This window comes from Rhynchophorus ferrugineus, unplaced genomic scaffold (assembly GCF_030347505.1).
Source record: "Rhynchophorus ferrugineus isolate W39M unplaced genomic scaffold, kcgeb_rfMv2 rfM2, whole genome shotgun sequence".
Taxonomy (NCBI): Eukaryota; Metazoa; Arthropoda; class Insecta; order Coleoptera; family Curculionidae; genus Rhynchophorus; species Rhynchophorus ferrugineus.
This window is the reverse complement of record NW_027472581.1, coordinates 32,402,475-32,421,006: the sequence shown is the minus strand read 5'-3', so window position 1 is coordinate 32,421,006 and position 18,532 is coordinate 32,402,475. Positions and strand designations below refer to the sequence as shown.

At 32.6% G+C, this 18,532-nt stretch overlaps 1 protein-coding gene across 26 annotated transcripts in view; it reads right to left on the bottom strand.

Annotated features, from left to right (window-relative positions):
• The window catches only part of scrib (scribble planar cell polarity protein), a 163,712-nt gene that overhangs the window by 61,416 nt on the left and 83,764 nt on the right, over positions 1-18,532 (bottom strand). For all 26 annotated transcript variants that reach the window (XR_013004289.1, XR_013004290.1, XR_013004288.1 and 23 more), the window contains one exon: positions 14,893-14,989. Coding sequence is in view for 20 of the 26 variants with exons in the window: in XM_076395062.1 (XP_076251177.1) it covers positions 14,893-14,989 (97 nt within the window). In the remaining 6 variants the exon portion in view is untranslated. The remainder of the gene's footprint in view (positions 1-14,892; positions 14,990-18,532) is intronic.

Sequence of the window (18,532 nt, the reverse complement as noted above, 5' to 3'; positions counted from 1 at the left end):
GAAGACATCCGGTCTTACACAGCCTGGTTACTGACGTGGCTTAGATGACTATTTCTTATTGGATTTTCCATTGTTGCCTTTAAAGACATTTAAAATCGCAAACAAAAAGTATATCCATGCCCCAGCATGATTCAAACCAATGGATATCGCAACAGCAGGAGGATCGTCCTGTCGCCCCAGAGAAACTAGTGCGCTACAAAACCAGCCTATGATTGAATAGTATTTGAATTATTTTTTAAAATACAAATACATATTTGGTATTTGTAATTCAATCACTAATACTTATGAGAAGTATAAATATTTATGAGTAGAAACATCTTTGATAAGTTGAGTAAGACTAACACTTTCTCGGCCAGAGAACTAGAATGTTTGGAAGAGTTTATTGAAGTATTGAGACCAATTGCTACAACTTTAGATTAGATTCAGGGCAATAATTGTTACTATAGAAAACTTCTGTCTATTTTATTATCTGTAAGAATCAAATTAGATCGGTTGTAGGATTCTAACTTGAGGCATTTTACTGTTATAGCATCACAATTAATTTAAAACTGGTGCCTGACTGGGGTGGATTACTTCTATTTTATTCACGTAATCTACCATCTGACTGCATATTTTATTTTAAACATATGCATATACAAGCAAAGGATGTTTTAGGCCTAGCTCTGCAGAGCAGAAGAATTGGACAAAGTGAGGGAAGGGCTTGATTAGAAAGTACTACTTTCCTAGCAAGAAAACACAAATTAACGTTTGACCTTATGTTATTGCAGGAACCTGAAGTTGAACTCGAATTTAGAATCGGAAGTTATCTCGCACGCGTCCTATTTATTAGAGTTAGTGCCATTTGTAGAATTATATTTTGCTCAGGTCACTGCAGCATTTATATTTTGAGCCTTAGCAATACTAAAATGTGACGTTGTGAAAAACAAAACTCGTGGATATTTTCGTGTGATACTTTGTATGTATCTATCAACTTTCATAGACTTTTGGCGATGAAGCTCCACCTTTGGGCACTGTGAAATGTTAGTAAAAAAATCTTGTATGAACCCTTAGTTGTGAAAAAGATTTGTAGAGAAATGATTCGTTCAGGTTGGATCTCGCATAATTTGATAAAATTTCAAAGAGATGTTCGTGTCGGTTGGTGAAAAATAGTTAGAAATAAAATCGCGGTGTACCAAAAATTGTATATAACATCTACACAGGTGATAAATCTGAGGATTTACGCCTATGGGCTCCAAACCAAACTATAATTGATTTATAAATCTCCCAAGATGAACTAAATCCAACAAAATTGATTCGAAAGCAAATTATCGCTTCTTTCTTAGGAATAACTGGATATACAGTGAATGTACCGTTAGGGAAACGCAATATGATGAATTCTGAGTGGTATACAACCATTTGTGTACCAGGAGTGCCTTGTGAAAAACGAATAAAGAAGCGACAACGAAGGATCATTCTTCATCATAAAAATCGCCGCAACAATCACCTATTTGACTGACTGAAAGAACAAATGATATACATCCTCCGTATAGCCATGATTTGGTCCGGCTTTACATGTACCTCAATCAGAACGTCAATCAGAGCCTCAATCAAAATTGTAAAAATAATATAATTATATTGTATATATATATATATATATATATACATATATATATATACGAGGGCCACTATTTATATTTCGGGAATTGGCAATCTGACGGTTCCATCGTAAAGTTTGACACTTTTGAGGGCACAGACTCTATAAAACATTTTCGTGCGATGATTTTTTACGATTTTCGACGTCGATTATCTCGACGAAAGTACATCAATCAACTTAATTTGACTTTTGGAGATGAAGCTCCATCAAAAAACCACCATGTATCGCTGGTTTAGTGAATTCAATCGTGGTCGTCCAAAATCAGCTGTTGCGCCAGAAAACATCGATGCTGTGTTCGAAATGATTAAGCAAGATCGTCATGTCACCTATTGTGAGATTGATGCATTAGTTTCACCAACATATATGCGATTTTACATGAACACTTAGCTGTGCGAAAGTTATGTTCGCGTTGGATCCCACACAATTTGACAATCGTTCAAAAAAGGCTCGTGTCGATTGGTGCAAAGAAATGTTTAAGAACTTCAATCGCGGTGCTTCGAAAGACATTTATAAAATCGTGACAGGTGACGAATCTTGGATATATTCGTATGAGCCCTAAAGTAAGCAGCAGTCGACTGTACGGGTGTTCCAAGATGAACCAAATCCAACAGAAGTTGTTTCCGCACGAAGCACTTCAAAGAAAATGGTGACCCGTTTCTTCGGGAAAACTGGTCATATTGCAACAGTGCCTCTAGAGGATCGTAGAACAGTAAATTCTGATTGGTTTGCCAGAAGTCTTCGATGAATTAATGAAAACAAACAAGAGACGCCGGATTGTTCTTCATCATGACAATGCAATTGAGCACTCAAAACATCGAATTGATGGGTCATCCGCCGTACAGCTCTGATTTGGCACCCAATGGCTTCTTTTTGTTCCCATCTGTGAAGAATAAACTTGGTTAACGATTTTCATCGCCAGAAGTCAAAAATCATGTTTTGAAGATATCTCATTCGGTGAATAAATGCTTTGCAAATTGGTTTAAGGAAAACGATCATCGTGGAGAGTACTTTGAAAAACAATAAAAATATATTCGCAGCTTAATTATTTGTTTTTCTTCCTATTCCCGAAATTTAAATATTGACTAAATAGTGATAATGCATAGAGAAGGTGCCCATCAAATTTCAAGTAATTGGGCTCAGCAGAACTTGAAAATATCATGTTAACCGCCCTGAAAAAACTAGTTTCAAGCAAAATACGTTCTTCATTTCATTTTCAGATGCCGCTCAAACAGTTAAATGTTCGAAAATAATTTCTTTTCATTCTTAAAGGGCTAAGCTTTGAAAATATGAAGAAAATTTTTCCAATTTTTTCCAATTTCTAGACTAGAATAAGCCCTTAATATGGAAAATGATGTAGCAACCCGTAAAGTACATTCTATGATAAATCCATTCCAAGGCGTTACTAAAATAATATATGGAATAGCAATTAAACGAGACACTGTAAAAAATAAAATGACAAGACGGTTCAAGCGGCAAGAAAACGCCTAGAACTTGAAAAATTACGTAAAAAATAACAAATACGTCATATTAAAAAAAATCAAATAATGTGTGATGAATGTATATGCAATGTGTGTGAAATAAAGATGTCCCCTAATTGTTATATTACTTTTGCTCAATTAATTCTGGTTACACTAATTTAAATTAGCTCGGCTGTATTTCTTAGTGTATTTTATAATTATATACAACTTAAATCATCACGTGTGTTTTGGATTTTTCTAATAAGTTACAGAAAACATAGTAATTTCTAAAATGTATAGGGTATCTACCACTCACAACTGTAATTTTAATATTTCTAATATTTGGCTTGTGGGTACAATAAAAAAAAGTATATAACACATGGGCTGAAAACTCCCGGCCCTAACACACAGATGTCTTTAGTTTTATTGCATCCACCACTTTTTTAAGAAATTTCATGATATTCTATTCATACGTTTGTTATTATGCTAAGAGTAACACTACTTTTGTATTTGTTATTTTCAAAACAATAAAGAAACATTCAAAAAACATGGTTTCGGGTGTACCTCAATCAAGTGATCATCCATCATGGAGAATACTAAACAAGTTATTTTCGTTAATAAAGTACTGTCTTTTCGTCATTAGGCTTAAAACATAAATAACAATAATCGCAGTTCAAGACGTTACATCTCAACCAAGCCAACCAAAGCAAAATTCTTTAGCGATGACATTAGTTGGTAGAGAAAAGGCGCAAGGTCATAGAAAACAATCGACAATGCTCTCAAGATTAGATTCGTTATTGTCTGTTTTATATATGATATATGACTGTTAACATAGCTATTCGACAAAATTTTGTTACTATCGAAACTGTACGAACGGGAATCTTCCTGATGTGGGTCTCCCCATCGGTTGTAGAGCACTGAGTATAAACATTATATTTGATCTAGTTCCAATGATCAATCCTTTGCTCGCTTCTAAACAAATCAAGACAAAGAAACTATCTTACTACTTTCACTGAAAATATGTGCTTATACAACCATCACGATTAAAATCAATGTCAAGGCTAATCAAGCCGGTCGGCGCTTATTATTTTCGTAATATTTAACAATTTTTTTTTCGTGGGCGCTATCAAATTAAGGTGTGCTATCCTCGAGCTTCCGACAACATGTGATTCATAATTTTATTCGACCGAATTCAGGTTTCGTACAGCCAGTTATCTGTTATAATTTGTATAGTGTTATCATTTCGTGAATATTACTTTGTAAAGTGTTTGATGTTTCATGCTAGATCCCTGATAAAATAAGGAAGAAAATTGGGGCAATTACAGTACAATAATAATAAAAAGAAACATTTTCGGAGGTATATCTGTTTTAGTGGCGCAAAATCTAAAAACGAAACTTTGGACGCGGTTTTCTCGAAATCACTTTTTCTAGAGGGTTGACCCTTCTCTATTACATTCTCTATTGTTATTTTTGATATCATTAAATTACATGATACCAGTGATTCCTAACAAGCGAAGCTTCTGTGGAGAAGACATTAAGGCTTCGCGGAATTATATTTTTACCTAACAGGTCAATTGAAAAGTCCCCGGCCTGACACATAGATGGCGCTACTATAATTAAATACATATGTTTTTTACTTAGCCCTAACGCTAAAAGATGCGTGTATAAATTTGACAGCTGTCAGACTATTAGTTTGTAAATTATAGCATTTTGAGTGAAGCAACTTTGAATTTCGCGTGTTGATAAAATATTGCTTTTTGAAGGGAAAAAATACAAAAGAAAAAACTTGGCTTGATGCCGAATTTCCAGATACTGCCCCACGAAAATTAACAATCAAGGATTGGTATGCTAAGTTTAGATGTGGTGAAATGAGCACCGAAGACGGTGAACGCAGTGAACGACCAAAGAGTTTGTTACCGACGAAAACATCCATAAAATGATTTAGAATGACCGTAAACTGAACATGAATGAAATAGCAGACCCTCTAAAAATATCAACTGAACGTGTACATCATATTATTCACGAATATTTGGGTATGAGAAAACTCACAATTGAGAAAAAAAGAGTTGATGATTCGGAGCAGTGTTTGAAGATGGTTAAGCGTAATAAACCCGAGTTTTTGCATCGATATATGACAATGGATGAAAAAAAAAAAGAATGCTCGCTTATATATTCGTAAAATTGAAACAATCTGGTAGTACATGCTTTATTAATCGAATGACGAAGAAATCCGTTTCTCCTTGTGAATGATAATAATGCATAACCCTCGTAAAATTGAAACAATCTGGTAGTACGTGCTTTATTAATCGAATGACGAAGAAATCCGTTTCTCCTTGTGAATGATAATAATGCAATGTCACGTTTGTTCAAATTAATGTATCATTCAATAAAAACGTTATAAATATATTAAATAGGCTGTTCATATTGTTTACGTGTAACTGTTGAGAAATTAAACACACCCATAGGCACTTCGGCATGTATATGTTTAAATGTGGTAACAATAAAATATTGGGTAGAAATGTTTAAGCAAGATTGTAAGACCAATCAAAACTAATAATGAACAATATCCACGCACTGAAATTGGACAATTGCTAAACTATATGCGCGTGAGTTAGCAAACTTTGGTAAATCAAATAATTTTTTTTATATATATTTTAAAACCTCCTTTAACCAATTATGGGTTTATCTGGACTGGACCTAAAGTTTAACGTGGACTGCGAACCACGATCCTCAGCATTAAGCCTACTGACTGGCCAGTGACCAACTTTAGAAATCATCTCAGAAGACATCCGGTCTTCCCAGCCTGATTACTAGCGTGACTGTGATCATTTTCCTTGTTGGATTTTACATTCTTGCCTAGAATAATCACAAACTGTGACCGTGAAAATTATGAAGTTTGAACTGTTCCGTCATACACCTATTTAGTCGCTTCAGTTTATTATATCTTTCCGAACTTTAAAAAGTGACTCGGTAGTAAAAGTAATGAGTCATTTTACAGTAAATGTGTTTTTATTATTGCGAAAGAAAAAACGTGTAGCTTTAAAACATTCCAGTCTCATTATCTAGAGCTGGGAATATTCGTTATCATTTTAGATAAGAATTATTGTTTACTAGTTTACTCAAACGTATAACAATTTTACTATAATATCGATGTGTATCGATTAATACACCTCAGACTAAATGGACGGCTCCGTGACAGATCTCAATAAAGTAATTTCACTATTCACTAGCTCATATTATTTGTTCAAACAAACGTTATTAAGTAAGTTTAATTTTATGTTTGATAAGATAAAGCCAACTTTCGGTATGAAATATTACGAACATATTTTATTAGTAGCTTTTTATGAAAAATTAAGATCTATATTTGCGAATTGATTTTTTTTGTGAAGCAGACGAAGATCTGGAAATAAGGGGGATGCTGCTTCAATATTTCGTAATTCGATTGTCAAATTTTCGTAATACTTCAGACTTTTAAGCAACGTAAAAGGCTGCATAGTATTAAAAAAATACTTTTACAAACCAAATATTTTTTTACGAATTTTCTAGATGCAGTTATATATACAGAAAATAAAAAAGACCTTCAAGGCTTGCAGTAGTAATTGTTCATTGTCGTTTCATCAGTATGAGGTCAATTCATGAATAAGATTGCTTTTGTATTAATCACATCACTTTTTATGTAATTTTCTGAATCTCAAATAGGTTTGGACACTCAATGGGTAAAAACTTCTCTTTAACTTACTTGTTTTGATGCAGGCTAATGCTAGTAGTAATGTTTAATTAATTTTAAGACCCTTATTCAGGTTTTCAGAATACCCGGAATATCGCTCCGCTTGTTAGTAAATACCAGGTGCGTTGGTAATTCATTTCCAGTTTTCTTCGTTCGAAAACACATTATTAACAATAGATACATTTCGTACATCTGCCAGGCAATTTCTCGATGACATCCCAAAAAACATGTTTGTGTTTAGAGCTAAACCATATCTTAAACAATATTTTTTAATTTCGAAATCAACAAAGCGATTTCAACACCTTTGACTGATTTTGCTGTTTCCTGTTATTATGCTGCCAAATCATCATATTGAGCGAGCACATTTGAATACAGACGATTTTCGTTCAAATTGAACATTTGTTTTTTCAACTGCTTATAATATCCGTCAGCAACCAGACCTCATCAGATACAGAGTATGGGAGTGGTGGCGAGCATGGTGGCATAGCATAATCAGGGTCTTTTTCACATCAGATTTTCTAAATAAATCCCTGTTTCATCACCCGTTAAAATTTGATGCAGAAACGACTTCCGTTCTTACATTTGAAGCAACATTTTACTGACAATTTTATGATTTTTTAATTTTGTGTCATTCAATTCATTTGGTATCCATCTTCTTTGATTTCCATCGCTTGTAATCGTACACAAATTGCGAATCGGCACATATTTAACTTTTCTGCTAATTGCTTTTGTGTTTTTGTTGGGTCTTCATACAATAAATGTTATGGATCAGGAATTTTTCTTAATTGTTCTAATGTCAAACAAATCGCAACATCAATTAAAAATTATAAATATTATAAATACTAAATACCTTCTAACTATCCATTGTTAATATAGAAGTTAGTTTTGTACATTATTGTTATTCAGTTAAACAACTAATGGAACTCTATAATTATTAACAAAAATAAAATAACAATTGACTCCGTATAGTAAAATATGTGACTACCTGATTATTTTGGTCATTTATATGTCTTTCCTTTAAAAGAACTACCTCCATAATTACCACTCCAAGTCAAGTGTTACTGTCAATAGTAACAAAAATATTGTCATATAATATGGAATGCATATTAATTATCATTTATTATCATTAGATTTTTCTATCATTGTTTCAAATGATCAATGATTTATTCTTCGTTATTTAACAATAACATTATAAATTATTTTCTTAGGTGCTTATTGTTCAAATCAATTACTTTTTAATATAGTCAACAGATACAAAAATATAGATATATTGTTATGATCAGCTACATGTTTGTATTCAGTTACCAACAGCTATAAAAAATATAAACATTATGATGGCGAAAAGAACAGTTATCGTAAAAATTAAAGAGAAAAACATGCTTACTATGTTAAAAAATATATAAAGAATGTGAGAACTAGTGATGTTCACTCATATGACAAATCGATTGCTTGAGGCGTTACTAAAAATAACACGAGTTTATCTAATAGCAATTAAATAAAGAACGGTAAACGATAAAATGACCGGATGAAGAGCAGAAAATACGGTCCTACAGGAAAACATAAGCAAAAATATGTTGCTTGACCGAATAATAGGTATAGCAATTAATAATTACATATAATTAAAAAAAACGATTTTGTTTAAGTTAATTTAAACTAGTTTAGTTGTACAAGACCTTTGAACTTGGCTGATACTTGTAATAGGCGAACAATTCATTGTAATTTGTAGGTAATTATAAACCGATCGTTGAACCGATCATTAAATAGACTATGCATCATGCATTTTATTACCGAAACTAATAAAACAAGCCGTTTATTCCACTTAGTTTGATCTGAGATGCATTAAAAGAGCTGAACTTGAAATAGAGTCTCATTACTTCGAAAGAAATGTGGAATATTAAATATCTTATATATAGTTTGCATTAATAAAATTTAGTACCTGTACATATTCCGTAATAAACAGACTTTTTAAAGCATCATTTGTAGAAAGTTTTCTTTGAAAACGAATATGCAAAACATTCCAGGATGTCTGGATTATTGTGGCAGTTCGCAATAACTTGGAATTGGTTTTGCGAAGAATGAAAATGTTGTGCACGTTGCTCGTACAACAAGTCGGGTTTACCAAATTCCCTTGCTCTTTGTCTCTATGGAATAGCAGAGACCGAATCACTGGACCAAAAAGAGCTCGCCATCGGAAAAGCTGAAAGTTGGCGAAAAGAACGTCCTCCAAGAAACATTGGTACATCTACATAAAGTTCTTTTACCACCATTGTGCATAAAGCTGGAACTGATAAAAAAATTTGTAAAATCACACCCAAAGATGGAGAATGCTTCAAATATATAGTTTTAATTTTCAGGCCTTTCAGAAGCAAAGGTGGTGGAAGATGTTTTCGTCGGACCAGACATTATACGGTGTAGCGACCTTGAGGCATGTCGAATTTTACATCGTGGAATAACGATCTACAAAATACCCAGAAATATAATCCCAGGTGTTGAACACGGGCGGGGTGCCAGCAGCGCCAACTAAAAGACGACAACGAATACCTGGCAACCCCTAGACGTTTATCTGGGAGATTATTGAAGGGTATTTTTATTCATTCAGTAAACGACCATCGTTTGGTTTTGACGTGGCACCATCGACTGCCCAAGCCTCGTTCTCAGGTAACACAGCTGCCAGCCTTTTTATTTACCACTTGTATGTTCACATTACTTTAATAAATAACGGTCACATAATGTAAACATCACTGTTTCATTTCGTTTTACCTCCATTCACCGAGCCCACATAATATACCCTAAAACGGCTTATGACTGACCTACAATTCATCATCATCATGATGATGCTCAAAAAGAAAGGTGGATTGCTTTCAAAGACGACATAGCAAAATTTTTAGGCAATCAATCAGAAGCAAACAGAAGACTGTAACTATAAGCAAATCGCCAAAGGAATGCAAAAAGTATTTCAAGGTTTAGGTTGCACAATGAGTATAAAGGGCATTTTCTTTATTCCCAGGTCGATTATTTTCCGCAAAAATTGGGAGATGAGAGTGAAGAGCAAGGTATCATTCATTCAATCATTACATTAAAGAGATAGAGACAATATACCAAGGAAAATAGAGCGTCTCAATGATATCAGATTAGAGTTGGACGCTACAGAGAGCTTTTCCAGGTTTTTCTCAAAAGTGAAAATGTACAAAGAGGAGCCTCATTGGGAAAAAGAAAAGGTTTAAAAAGTTAGAGTGTGATAGTAAATAGGTAAAAGGTATGTACTGTATTATTAATGTAAATGAAATAATATTTTTCGAGTCTATTCTCTTTTACTTTAATGTAATAGCTTCTTTAACATAGTTACCCAAACTGTCAAGAAATACATCGTCATATGACAATAGGAAGTTACTTTCGGATTTAGCACATCCAAAAACATAAATATTACGTCACAAAACCTAAACATTTTTTTGTAGACCTCTATTATGCAAGGAATTTCGAATTTATACTATAATGAATGGCGACATTGCTAATAAATATGATACTGCAAATGAACCAGCGTGTACCAAAGTGGTATAAGCGACACTGGTTAGTCTGAAAGATTGTATTTCAATTGCTGCTTGTTTTTGTTAGTTTGCATAAAGTCTTCGTTTTTGAGAGACCTTGTTTTGTTATGAGACAAACATGGCATGTAAAATTTTATAGGAAACCTGGACATATTGCTATTTGAAACACTTGCTACTGATAGCAAAACGGAAAGCGTCGCGAAAAAAATCGCAGAACCCAAGAAATGCTTCAAATAACGATAAAACTCGCATAGTACAAAGACCAAGAGAATATTGATATTGAACGGGATACTTAATATTTATAAATTTAACAGAAATAGTAGCTTATTACTTAGATAGAAAACTAAGTGAGGACTAACGTGATTCATGACAAATTTATTAATTGAAACGTTGCTAAAATAATATATGTAACACCAATTAAACAAGGAAAGAAACCTGGACATTTTGCTACTTGAAACACTTACTACTGATAGCAAACAAAACGGAAAGTGTCATGAAAAAAATCGCAGAACTCACGAAATGTTTCGAATAATGATAAACTCGCATAGTACAAAGACGAAGAGAATATTGATATTGAATGGGATACTTAATATTTATAAATTTAACACAAATAGTAGCTTTTTATATTGCACTGATTGTTTGATCAGTTATTTTTATGTTTTATTCAAAGGATATACGATAAGATTAAATATAACAGCATGCAAATAACTCAATAAAGGATAAACAAAATTGCCCCTTATTATGGAAAAGGTTTTTAAGATAGAATACTAAGTGAGGACTAATGTCATTCATGACAAATTTATTAAATAAAACGTTGCTAAAGTAATATATGTAACAGCAATTAAACAAGGCTTGGTAAAACATGATATGACCAGATAGAACGCAATCAATAAGGTTCTACAGATAAGTGACAATTGAAAAAGGGAGTGTTTACAGAACCTCCAGAAATTCAATGATTCTTCGAAAAATTAATGTGTTGTCAATTAATTAAAATATCATTAATTTTGAACTTTATGTTGCTCACAAAATGTTATCATAGATATACATTATTAAATATTGATATATTTCTGTTTTCCTACGGATAAGCAAAATTAATTATACTACAAACAAAAATAAAAACTCTTAATAAACTGCTTCAAATATCATTTGTATTCATGAATATTTAAATAAATTAAAATAAATAATTAAAATATAACTAAAAAAATGTATGAATAAAAATAAAATGAAATAATGTATAGAAAAATGAAAAAAAATTAATGAATAATAATGTCATTTCCTTTGATAAGTAAAATAAAGAGTAACGGTAATGCTACTTTTCAATGAGAAAAACAACTTATGCACTTATGAATAATAACTTTTCAATAAGTTGAAAAATATAAATCCATAAACCATCGATAAGCGGTAATTCATATTAGTGATTCATGGCCAGTTGAATTAAGTTAATTGGTGCGTTGTTGAGTTATTTACAAAATAATTTGGATTAAGTTTCTTCAAGTCACTGTAAACAATGCAAATAGCGGTCGTATGTCGAAATCTTTAAATAGTATAAACGGATATTCACATCAGTTTTACACAATCCCGGTATTTAAAATACAATCCACGTAAAATTTATTTAATTATATCAACGTTTATTTCAGAATATATTATTTGGTTAAATAGCAAATAATAATAATTAATACTATATAAAATAAAGTAATAAAATTAAAAATGAAATTTTGTATCTCCACTATTTTATAATGAATACTGTTTAACGTACCAAAAGCCCGTCTAAAAAGAGAAGATTTTGGTTTTCAAAATGAAGAACAAATTGATTGAAAGAATTGCTCAATGGGGAAATTGGGAACTATGAAGCAAATTGTTCGAAATTAATCTAATTACGAGTTGAAACCCAGTTATATTGTGGCTTGAGACCTGTTGCTATCTACAACAAAAATGAGAGATTTCTGATGCAGAAAAATTAATCCATTATAACAATCTAAAGCGTGGCTAAAGTAAGGCGAATCACTGGCGAACAAACTGTTCAAAAAATGTTCGAAAACACTCAAATAGGAAATTTTGGTATGACCAATAGCTTGTGACATACGAAGTAGGAGTTACTGCTTCCAAATAAAAATTAATTTAAAATATTTGAGAGTTAGGTGGCGATGGACACTCTTTTTAATACTTTTTTAATTTCATTTAAAATAAACTATTATATTTTAAATTACTAATTAATTGTAACATGGAAGTATAAAAACGTTGGTTGAAAAAAAGTAATTATGATTATTAGGACCCTTGACGATAAATATCTAAGAACAATGATGAATATCATGAATTAATTAAATAATATATACTTCATTCATTGATTCAGTCATAGTCGCACGCACATTAACGTGGGCGATATAAAATTCATAATGTTACGGATTGCGCATCAGACTCTACTAGCACTAAGATTGTGTTTATATTCCAGAATATTTATTGCGGAATGTTTGATAATTAATATACATTAATTACATAACATTAATACATAAGTAACATTAATTATGTGTCAAATATATCCACTTGAGTGATGGATTATATCATTTAATGAAATAATACCATTGAAATTAAATTCGTTCATTGATTCCAAAACAATCGCTTTGTTCGTGTATCACCGGTCGTTATCGGACAGATAACAAGACTATTATGCATTGTTTACAACACTTACTAGTGTTATGCCGCAGACTTTTGCTTTTCGGTTGCGTCTTTGGCGTTTTTGGTCGTTCAGCCACCGACTCCTTCCTCGTATAGCCCTTAACCGCCGTCTTCCTCGGAAGAGTGTCCGCCTTGATGCGCAATTTCCCGCCCCGGGACTCGATACGGATCCGCGGTAACGTACTCATGCCGACCGAACCGCGATAAGATATTAGGGAGAAAACGCGACCGAATCAACACGACATAATCGCGAACCGACGACGACGTTAACCGAACCGCGTCCGATGACAGACTAAGGTATCGCCGAGGTTGATTGTGCGGTGACGAATACGATGAGATTAGCGAAACAATTGCGGCGTTGGTGGGGGATGTAAGGGAACGGGGTAGTTATAGATCGGAACAAAATTAGTGTTGGTTCTTGTTTTGTTGCAAATGAAATGTTTACAAATATACTGTGTGGGCGAAAACCTGTTTAGTGTTCATTTGTTGTGTGTCTATGTCAGATCTTTGTTTTACATATCATAACAAATATATATTGCGACTGGTTGGACTGATCAGTAACACATGAAAAATATCTACATAATCTATAAACATATATATTTAATTATTTAATATTATTTTTTATTATATATACTTTTATATATTATGTAAAAATATCTCATTTAAACATAACAAAAACCCAATTTTCAACACATACACAATTTAAAATAACATAATTTCACAAATAAATAAAGCAACACCCAAATTTTCGAGGCAATTTTTTTTGGAAACGGAAGGTAGATTTTTCAAAAAGTTCGATACTCCACTCAAAAACTTGAGGTATTAATATTGATATTTTCTTTTAAAAAAATTACAACAGGGCTATCTGAAACTCAAATGTTCAATGCTCTAGTTTAACAATAACAATATGTAGATATATAGGTCAAAAATATCGATATTTTTTGAAAACATTGTTGGTATCCCTAAGACATATTTGCCATAATACTTTGCATGTAATGTATTAAGCATGTAACTACTGTATGGATGAATAAGTTCTTATTGGTGACTTCAGGACATACTATTTGTTCATACGCACAGCTATTTTTTATTTCAGAGGTTAGACATACGATAACATATAATCAAAGTTCTTTTTATGCTTCAACGACATCATTTTTTAAATTTATATTATTTTTTAGTTTATTTAATTATTACTTTAGGAAGAAAACATATTTATGTGGAAGTTTATGAGGAGCATATTCTATCTGAAATAAGCTGTATATATTGACAGAAGACAATATCTATACATTGAAAGACAGAATAGATGAAGGTGAAAAGATAATTATATAAAAAACAAGAAGTTGCAGGTTAGTTTACTAAAAGGATCACCAATCAAAGATATCTAGATGTTTACAGCAATTCGAATTATTTAAAAGCAAGGAAATTGGGCGTTATATAAATTAAAACAGAGATACGTTGAAATACGATTTTGCCCGTTCGAAATGTTACTTTTGTGCCAAAGTGTCGTCGCAAAATAGGTGTCGAGGAATTGTCATGTTGATATAATGAAACAAACACTTATAATGGAACACTACTGACAATAAACCGTTAAACTGAAATAAGCACTGAACGAAAAATGGCCAGACTGGCAGACCTGATATCGGACATTAATTTCTATCACGAAATTTCCCGATCATCGGTATAAAACTATTGTATCTGAAAAAGTGCATTGGATTGGGAAAAAAGTCATTCCTTATATAGTCCGATACCAACGGTTATTGAAATGAAGCTATGTTTTTAACCATAAAATGTAGGTTGTATAAATCCGAACAATACAATATGCTACAAGTAAAATGATAATTTAAATTATGTAGCACCTACCTTGACTGCTGGCGCAACTTTGCTCTCCCAGAGATTCGGGATTAGTAGAACAGCTGATCCTATCGGATTCACTGTTTTCTTCTTTCCGTTTTAATGCCTGCAAACAGAAATAAATATATATTTTTCATTCTTATATCAAACTAATAGTTTATTCTAATGAAACACAAAAAAACAAAATTCTAAAAATAAAATAAAATAATGGTATACATCCAGTGTGGCTCTACGATGTACAGGTAGGTGGTACCACATAATTAAGAATATTTACATACATCTAAATATCACAATGGTAAAAGGTGATGTAGAGATAATGGCTAGATTATTAGGTGGGCTACTTAATTTAAAATGTTTCTAATGTTATTAATGTTTCTAACGTTTTGTTGATTATAGTCTATGTGAAGTAGTTATATTTTCGGTTATACTGTATAAATTGTATTTAGCCACTTTGAATAGAAGGAAACACATCATTGTACTATAGTAGAACTGCCTAACTATATTAAAATAAACATATTTGCAAGCCTTTGTTTTATACATAAATTTAAGAAGCGGCAGTGAAGAATCTGTCATTTTTAACTGTCTTGGTCTAGAATAGTTGCACATGTCTATATATAATGTAAAAAAGAGTCAGTTGCGTAGTCAATAACATTAAGTAATATTTCGTGGTAATGAGTAACATAAACTTGAAGTATTATGGTGAAGCTTGATATGAGAACGATTCAAAAGAGAAACCATATGGATTCGTCTCGATCAAAGTAGAGGAATCGAGAGAATGCAGTGTCGTTTTTTGATATCTAATATATTGCATGTACTAGATACTTCAAAGATAATCCCAACTTGACATAAAATCAAAGAGACTGACATATCAAGTTCTAGCAAACCGTTAAATCTACTTATAATCACTGCCAAAACAAACTGCTCAATTTCTATCGGTATGTAAAGAACAAAGAGCTACACAATGATCTTCAAATCGACGTCTCAGTACCTCTTAGCTACCCCATTTTTGGACAAGATGATTAACCAGATTAGTATTTTAATTTGTTGCCTTTTCGTTATTTTTCTTTCTACCGGTTACGCCTCGGAGTAATAGTGGGGTTAGGTCTTGAGTCAATATAGGTCTTGAATATTCTGAATGGACGCACATCATTTTTTTTCCGGAAGTCTTTGGAAAGATCAGAAATTTGGAAAAAAGCGAACCATTTTCCATCAGGACAATATAAATGCTCACACATTGGCTCAAACAATGGAATTTTTGACAGGCCAACATATCAATTTTACATTAAAAACTAATTACTTGATTAACGATCGAAATTAAGGTTGATTGATGCGTTTAGAACCCACATTTTGAATTTATCTCAATTGAAATGGAAAAAGAGCTATGAAAACTATCACCAACAATTTTTCATTATAAATCCAGAAATATAGAGCTATCGACTTTGTAATTGTAAAGTGTTTTTCTTTTATAATTTAATGAAAAAAAAATTCAAAGGATTTACAAAAGATGGTGTTGCTGTATATTAATTCGCATCCGGTACATTTGTAATCAACTTCATACTGAAGCCTCACTGACAAGTTTCAATTTTTAGTACGTCATTTCGTCGACCTGACAAACCTGCAGAACAAGTCGAATCTTACAGGCCTCTTTCGCTACTACCTGCAATATCAAAGTTATTTGAGAAACTAATTACTATTTAAACGTGTCAAAAATGTTGTAATAATACGAGATTTCCAGTTTGGGTTTCGAAATCATCATTCAACAATCGATCAAGTGCACAGAGTAACTGCGGCTATTGAAAAAGCATTTGAGGAAAAGAAACACTGCCCTGCAATATTCCTGGATGTCTCACAAGCTTTTGATCGGGTTTGGCATTTGGGATTAATCTGTAAGATAAGCAAATTGTTACGACGTAACTATTTATTGTCAATTGCTCAGTCAGTTATATCTTTTCGGAAGAAAATTTAGAGTATCGCATGAAATGACGTTCTCGTTAACACTATTTCAGTTGGAGTCCCACAAGGTAGCGTCTTAGGACCTCTCCTGTATCTGCTCTACACTTTTGACATTCCAACAACAAAAGGAACACTACTTAGAACTTTTGCTGACGACACAATTATTATGGCAAAAGATATATATCTGCCTAGGGCAATAGCAAAAGTACAAGTGGCAGTCAACAAAATCTACAAATGGACGAAAGATTGGAAAATTCAACTTCTGTCCACGTTAATTTTGCATTGCGGCAAAATAATAAATACTTAAATTATATTACTCAATGGATGCCCGATTCCTCAAGTAAAATCAGCTAAATACCTTGGAATCCATCTTGACGGTAACATCACGTTAGACAAGAAGCAAAACACATTAGAACCAAAATAAAACAACTATACTGGTTAGTCGGAAGATACTCTCAACTTAATCTAAAATCAAAGAGGTTGATTTATAAGACAATTATAAAGCCAATTTGCAAATATGGGGTTGCACTACAAATTCAAATCAACTAGTCATACAACGCTGTCAAAACAAGGTACTTCGAATGATTACCAATGCTTATCGCTACGTAACCAACCAAGAACTGCACGATGACCTGGAAATCAAATGGATTTTCGAAGTTATCCAAGATTTCGCCTTGAAACACGAAAGAAGATTACTAAATCATACTAACGTGGAAGCAATACAACTGCTGGACAGCGCGCAGGATGTCAGGAGATTGAAGCGAACCAAACCATACGAACTTATATAAAGTGTATACCTTTAGTGTAAATTATAGTTATAAGTTATTATAATTTTATAATTGAGGAACACATATTGATGTGTTTTCTCGCACTCGTCTAGCTTGTGAATTAATGCAAGTACAAATGAATAGTAGTAATAAATTAATTTTAATTAAGATTGTACCAAGCGTAACTAATAAAGATGAAAAATTCGTCGAAGCCTGAACAAAACTTTTTTCAGTGCGTTGAAAATGTTTGAATTTGTATTGAGTAAATCGAATTTGGGGGAAATTTTACTTTCAACTTTAATTTAAGAATAAAACAAATGAATCCAATGCTACCTGAAGTTTATGCCAACCGTGCTGCAAGACAAAGAGCGTTCTGGACAGGAAAAAGAGGATTAAAATTGCCTGAAAAAAAATTTACAGCCGAATATAGATCCTCCTCCTTTTTCGAAGTCGGTTAATAAAATAAATCCATATGTTTTTTAGTTAGCCCTAACCCTCAAAAGATGCGTGTATAAATTTGACAGCTGTCGGGTCAATAGTTTGTGAATTATAGCATTTTGAGTCAAGCAACTTTTGTTATTGTGAAAAAAAAATTGATAAAAAGGAATTAGGCGTGTTGATAAAATATTGCTTTTTGAAGGGAAAAAATACAGTTGAAGCAAAAACTTAGATTCATGCCGCGTTTCTGGACACTGCCCCAGGAAAATCAACCATCAAGGATTGGTATGCGAAGTTTAGACGTGGTGAAATGAGAACCGAAGATGGTGAACGCAATGGACGGCCAAAAGAGGTTGTTACCGACGAAAACATTAAAAAAATTCACAAAATGATTTTGAATTACGGTAAATTGAAATTGAATGAAATAGCAGACACTCTAAAGATATCAATTGAACGTGTACATCATATCATTCCAGAATATTTGGGTATGA